The sequence below is a fragment of the Oncorhynchus mykiss genome, chromosome 12 (genome assembly GCF_013265735.2).
Source record: "Oncorhynchus mykiss isolate Arlee chromosome 12, USDA_OmykA_1.1, whole genome shotgun sequence".
Lineage (NCBI taxonomy): Eukaryota > Metazoa > Chordata > Actinopteri > Salmoniformes > Salmonidae > Oncorhynchus > Oncorhynchus mykiss.
The window spans coordinates 1,389,183-1,396,682 of NC_048576.1; the positions used below are offsets into that span (position 1 = coordinate 1,389,183).

Sequence of the window (7,500 nt, forward strand, 5' to 3'; positions counted from 1 at the left end):
AGGCCGGTTGGACAAAGTCTCTAAAACGACGTTTAACATTAAATTACCTGGCAACAACTCTGGTGGACATTCCTGTTGTCAGCATGCCAATTGCACACTCCCTGAAAACATGACACATCTGTGGCATTGTGTTGTGTGACAAAACTGCACATTTTTAAAGTGGCCTTTTATTGTCCCCAGCACAAGGTGCACCTGTGCAATGATCATGCTGTTTAATCAGCTTCTTGATATGACACACCTGGCAGGTGGATGGATTATCTTGGCAAAGGAGAAATACTCACTAACAGGGATGTAAACACATTTGTTCACAACATTTGAGAGTAATAAGCTTTTATTGTGTGTACGGAACATTTCTGGGATCTTTTTTTCCAGCTTATGAAACATGTGACCAACACTTTACATGTTGTGTTTATATTTTAGTTCAGTATAGATACTTTATACTTTATTTCATACATTGTACAAACGTCTTAAGATGTAAATGTGAGAACCCAAATCTTATAGCACATAGTGCAGTGTGTGTGTGTGTGTGTGTGTGTGTGTGTGTGTGTGTGTGTGTGTGTGTGTGTGTGTGTGTGTGTGTGTGTATGTGCGTGCGTGCGTGTGTGTGTGCGTGCGTGCATGTGTGTGTGCGTGTGTGTGTGTTTGTGAGAGAGTTTCTGTAGCATTGCAGATGTCTGTTTTGGTGGTATAGTGCTGCCTGGAAATGTAATGCTGAAGCACGATAGCGTGTTTTCCACGTTATACACACAGCAGAGCTAGAGAAACACGTCACGCCGCTAGTAAACGCTGTTGGGGTTTGGGTCGTCTCTGCGTTTCCTGTTGGGTTATGATGATACCTCGTAAACCACCGGAACAGCCATACAGTGTTTCATACTGTACTGTTTTTAGGCTTATGATGTTTGTCTTCTCTAAATGCAGAATCGTCTAGCTTTAAAGTTTTGTACGAGACATGGGGTGGAGTTAAAAATGTGTTTCCGTCGTATTGTTGAGGAAAAGGAGTGTTCATTCTCTTTCTGTCTCCTCTCCACCCAGGTAAAACGGAGAGAGGATCCTACTCCTATGTAAGAGACGCCAACCTACACGGGTGTCATCAGGTAAATAGATGAAGCAATAAAGCCCGGGGAGGTGTGGTATATGGCCAATATACCACGGCTAAGGGCTATTCTTATGCACGACGCAATGCGGAGTGCCAGGACGAACACCTTAGCTGTGGTATATTGACCATATATATATATATATATATACTACACATCTACCATTCCAGTGTTTAATTGCTATATTGTAATTACCTCACCACCATGGCCTATTTATTGCCTTTACCTCCCTTATCCTACCTCATTTGCATATACTGTATATAGACGTTTTCTACTGTATTATTGACTGTATCTTTGTTTATTCCATGTGTAACTCTGTTGTTGTATTGTATCGAACTGCTTTGCTTTATCTTGGTCAGGGTCGCAGTTGCAAATGAGAACTTGTTCTCAACTAGACTACCTGATTAAATAAAGGTGAAATATATATTTTTTTAATATAAATATATATATATCACAACCCCCCCCCCCTCCCCCCCCCCAGGTGCCTTATTGCGATTATAAACTGGTTACCAACGTAATTAGAGCAGTACAAATGAATATTTTGTCATACCCGTGGTATACGGTCTGATATACCAAGGCTGTCAGCCAATCCGCACTCAGGGCTCGAACCACCCAGTTTATAATAATGAATATATAATTTGAGGATGAAACATTTTGTGAGTTTCTCTTCAAATGGGCTCTGAGTAAATAGAGCTCCACATTTACTTTGGAATTCTGAACATCCACCTTCCTCAGTCCTGTTTCCTGTCATGTGTCGTTGGCACGGGGACAGAACTTGGCCTGTCGTTGGCATGGAGATAGAACTTGCACTGTCGTTGGCATGGGGATGAAGCTTGGCCTTCCCCTCTGTGCCCATGTCCTTCAGCTCTCTCTGTCTCTCTCTCTCTCTCTCCTACAGTACTGTACACTAGCTCTAAAACAGTACAACACAAGGTTGCCTTTCCACGTGCTGACATACTATTACTGACATACTGATATACTATTACTGACATACTATTACTGACATACTGATATACTATTACTGACATACTATTACTGACATACTGATATACTATTACTGACATACTATTACTGACATACTGATATACTATTACTGACATACTATTACTGACATACTGATATACTATTACTGACATACTATTACTGACATACTGATATACTATTACTGACATACTATTACTGACATACTGATATACTATTACTGATATACTATTACTGACATACTATTACTGACATACTATTACTGACATACTGATATACTATTACTGACATACTATTACTGATATACTGATATACTATTACTGATATACTGATATACTATTACTGATATACTGATAAACTATTACTGACATACTATTACTGACATACTGATATACTATTACTGATATACTGATATACTATTACTGATATACTGATATACTATTACTGACATACTATTACTGATATACTGATATACTATTACTGACATACTATTACTGATATACTGATATACTATTACTGATATACTGATATACTATTACTGATATACTGATATACTATTACTGACATACTATTACTGACATACTGATATACTATTACTGATATACTGATATAATATTACTGATATACTGATATACTATTACTGACATACTATTACTGATATACTGATATACTATTACTGACATACTATTACTGACATACTGATATACTATTACTGATATACTGACATACTATTACTGATATACTGATATACTATTACTGATATACTATTACTGACATACTGATATACTATTACTGATATACTGATATACTATTACTGATATACTGATATACTATTACTGATATACTATTACTGACATACTGATATACTATTACTGATATACTGACATACTATTACTGACATACTGACATACTATTACTGACATACTGATATACTATTACTGATATACTGATATACTATTACTGATATACTGATATACTATTACTGACATACTGATATACTATTACTGATATACTGATATACTATTACTGATATACTGATATACTATTTATTACTGATATACTATTACTGATATACTATTTATTACTGATATACTATTACTGATATACTGATATACTATTACTGATATACTGTTATACTATTACTGACATACTATTACTGACATACTGATATACTATTACTGATATACTGATATACTATTACTGATATACTGATATACTATTACTGACATACTGATATACTATTACTGATATACTGATATACTATTTATTACTGATATATTATTATCAACTAGCATGGGATGCTAATATGACTAGCATTATCATCAACTGACATGGGATGCTAATATGACTAGCATTATCATCAACTAGCATGGGATGCTAATATGACTAGCATTATCATCAACTAACATGGATGCTAATATGACTAGCATTATCATCAACTAGCATGGGATGCTAATATGACTCGCATTATCATCAACCAACATGGGATGCTAATGTGACTAGCATTATCATCAACTAGCATGGGATGCTAAAATGACTAGCATTATCATCAACTAGCATGGGATGCTAATATGACCAGCATTATTATCAACTAGCTATTATGACTAGGATTACCATCAACTAGCATGGTTTGCTAATATGACTAAGATTATCATCAACTAGCATGGGATGCTAGTTTGACTAGGATTATCATCACCTAGCATGGGTTGCTAATATGGCTAGGATTATCATCAACTAGCATGGGATGCTAATATGACTAGGATTATCATCACCTAGCATGGGTTGCTAATATGACTAGGATTGTGCCTTTAGCTACTGGATGATGAAAGAAAGTTGATATGAAAACGAATAGAACAGGAGAGAGATGACATAGTGGTGGGTCCAATAGAACAGGAGAGAGATGACATAGGAGTGGATCCAATAGAACAGGAGAGAGATGACATAGTGGTGGATCCAATAGAACAGGAGAGAGATGACATAGTGGTGGATCCAATAGAACAGGAGAGAGATGACATAGTGGTGGGTCCAATAGAACAGGAGAGAGATGACATAGTGGTGGGTCTAATATAACAGGAGAGAGATGACATAGTGGTGGGTCTAATAGAACAGGAGAGAGATGACATAGTGGTGGGTCAAACAGAAGAGGAGAGAGATGACATAGTTGTGGGTCCAATATAACAGGAGAGAGATGACATAGTGGTGGGTCCAATAGAACAGGAGAGAGATGACATAGTGGTGGATCCAATAGAACAGGAGAGAGATGACATAGTGGTGGGTCCAATAGAACAGGAGAGAGATGACATAGTGGTTGGTCCAATAGAACAGGAGAGAGATGACATAGTGGTGGGTCCAATAGAACAGTAGAGAGATGACATAGTGGTGGGTCCAATAGGACAGGAGAGAGATGACATAGTGGTGGGTCCAATAGAACAGGAGAGAGATGGCATAGTGGGGGGTCCAATAGAACAGGAGAGAGATTACATAGTGGTGGGTCTAATAGAACAGGAGAGAGATGACATAGTGGTGGGTCCAATAGAACAGGAGAGAGATGACATAGTGGTGGATCCAATAGAACAGGAGAGAGATGACATAGTGGTGGATCCAATAGAACAGGAGAGAGATGACATAGTGGTGGATCCAATAGAACAGGAGAGAGATGACATAGTGGTGGGTCTAATAGAACAGGAGAGAGATGACATAGTGGTGGGTCTAATAGAACAGGAGAGAGATGACATAGTGGTGGATCCAATAGAACAGGAGAGAGATGACATAGTGGTGGATCCAATAGAACAGGAGAGAGATGACATAGTGGTGGATCCAATAGAACAGGAGAGAGATGACATAGTGGTGGGTCCAATAGAACAGGAGAGAGATGACATAGTGGTGGATCCAATAGAACAGGAGAGAGATGACATAGTGGTGGGTCTAATAGAACAGGAGAGAGATGACATAGTGGTGGGTCTAATAGAACAGGAGAGAGATGACATAGTGGTGGATCCAATAGAACAGGAGAGAGATGACATAGTGGTGGATCCAATAGAACAGGAGAGAGATGACATAGTGGTGGATCCAATAGAACAGGAGAGAGATGACATAGTGGTGGGTCCAATAGAACAGGAGAGAGATGACATAGTGGTGGATCCAATAGAACAGGAGAGAGATGACATAGTGGTGGGTCCAATAGAACAGGAGAGAGATGACATAGTGGTGGGTCTAATAGAACAGGAGAGAGATGACATAGTGGTGGGTCTAATAGAACAGGAGAGAGATGACATAGTGGTGGGTCTAATAGAACAGGAGAGAGATGACATAGTGGTGGGTCCAATAGAACAGGAGAGAGATGACATAGTGGTGGGTCCAATAGAACAGGAGAGAGATGACATAGTGGTGGGTCCAATAGAACAGGAGAGAGATGACATAGTGGTGGGTCCAATAGAACAGGAGAGAGATGACATAGTGGTGGATCCAATAGAACAGGAGAGAGATGACATAGTGGTGGGTCTAATAGAACAGGAGAGAGATGACATAGTGGTGGGTCTAATAGAACAGGAGAGAGATGACATAGTGGTGGGTCTAATAGAACAGGAGAGAGATGACATAGTGGTGGGTCCAATAGAACAGGAGAGAGAAGACATAGTGGTGGGTCCAATAGAACAGGAGAGAGAAGACATAGTGGTGGGTCCAATAGGGAAGTAAATGGAAATATACATAAATGAATCAAATACGTCCAAAATACTTCACCAGAAAGCCTGACTTAGCCACAGAGGGATCGAGGATCATTAGATTATTAAAAAAACAAAACATTAAAAAAAAACTATTAAAAGCTGTGAATTTTTTTCAAATCACATAGGCTCGTAGCCTGTTGGGTAAGCCCACAGTTTGGCCAGCGCGCATGGCAACAGGCCTAGCTGATTATTGAGTTGCGGCTGTCAGTTAAAAAACATGTAAAATATGTGTGAAGATAATGTTAGCTTGAGTATAATTTAAAATGTTGAGACAAGAAGAAGGGGAGGGCTGTGTGGTGATCATTATAAGCCAGTGTCTCTCTCCAGAAGGCTGTGTGGTGATCATTATAAGCCAGTGTCTCTCTCCAGAAGGCTGTGTGGTGATCATTATAAGCCAGTGTCTCTCTCCAGAAGGCTGTGTGGTGATCATTATAAGCCAGTGTCTCTCTCCAGAAGGCTGTGTGGTGATCATTATAAGCCAGTGTCTCTCTCCAGAAGGCTGTGTGGTGATCATTATAAGCCAGTGTCTCTCTCCAGAAGGCTGTGTGGTGATCATTATAAGCCAGTGTCTCTCTCCAGAAGGGCTCTGCTGTCTCCCACCAGTTCTGTCATTCATTGTTTCATTGTTTCATTTGTTTCATTTGGATCAATTCTCAATTATATAAGTGTCACCAGTAGATAATCCCTGTCATTTGGTTACATTAGTTTATGTTAACTCCTGTATCTGGAGTGGAAACGGTGTTTACAGAGTTCACAACTTGCTACTCTTGCGAGAAACACATTTTTTTTGGGGGGCGGGGGGGGGGTTTATTTCATAACCATTATTTAGAAGATTTGTAAATGTTTTCATTGTCTCTTGTTTGGAGTCAATGTGGTCACCTGAGCGTGTGTATTAGTACCTGCCGGGCTGCACCATGGAAGTGTTAGGAACAGGTTGTGACGTTGTGACGTCTCATGAGTTAACTTTCAACTTGTAGATATGTTTTATTTTTATTCACAGTTTTATGGTTAACCACGTGACAATGATTTGGAGATGATATTGAAATGAAACTGTTCCACAAATAAAATGCACATATACAAATTGTAACTGAATGGTAGGATAAATGGTAGGATAAATAAATGGTTGGATAAATAAATGGTAGGATAAATGGTAGGATAAATGGTAGGATGTGTTAATGGTAGGATAAATAACTGGTAGGATAACTGGTAGGATAAATACATGGTAGGATAAATGGTAGGATAAATGCATGGTAGGATAAATGGTAGGATAAATAAATGGTTGGATAAATAAATGGTAGGATAAATGGTAGGATAAATGGTAGGATGTATTAATGGTAGGATAAATAACTGGTAGGATAAATACATGGTAGGATAAATGGTAGGATAAATGGTAGGATAAATAAATGGTTGGATAAATAAATGGTAGGATAAATGGTAGGATAAATGGTAGGATGTATTAATGGTAGGATAAATAACTGGTAGGATAACTGGTAGGATAAATACATGGTAGGATAAATGGTAGGATAAATGCATGGTAGGATAAATGGTAGGATAAATAAATGGTTGGATAAATAAATGGTAGGATAAATGGTAGGATAAATGGTAGGATGTGTTAATGGTAGGATAAATAACTGGTAGGATAACTGGTAGGATAAATACATGGTAGGATAAATGGTAGGATAAATAAATGGTAGGATAAA

At 38.4% G+C, this 7,500-nt stretch overlaps 1 protein-coding gene across 4 annotated transcripts in view; it reads left to right on the top strand.

Moving 5' to 3' along the window:
- The window catches only part of LOC110517257 (transcription factor 4), a 409,834-nt gene that overhangs the window by 236,195 nt on the left and 166,139 nt on the right, over positions 1-7,500 (top strand). For all 4 annotated transcript variants that reach the window (XM_036936725.1, XM_036936726.1, XM_036936724.1 and 1 more), the window contains one exon: positions 1,033-1,094. In XM_036936725.1, coding sequence (XP_036792620.1) covers positions 1,033-1,094 — 62 coding nt within the window. The remainder of the gene's footprint in view (positions 1-1,032; positions 1,095-7,500) is intronic.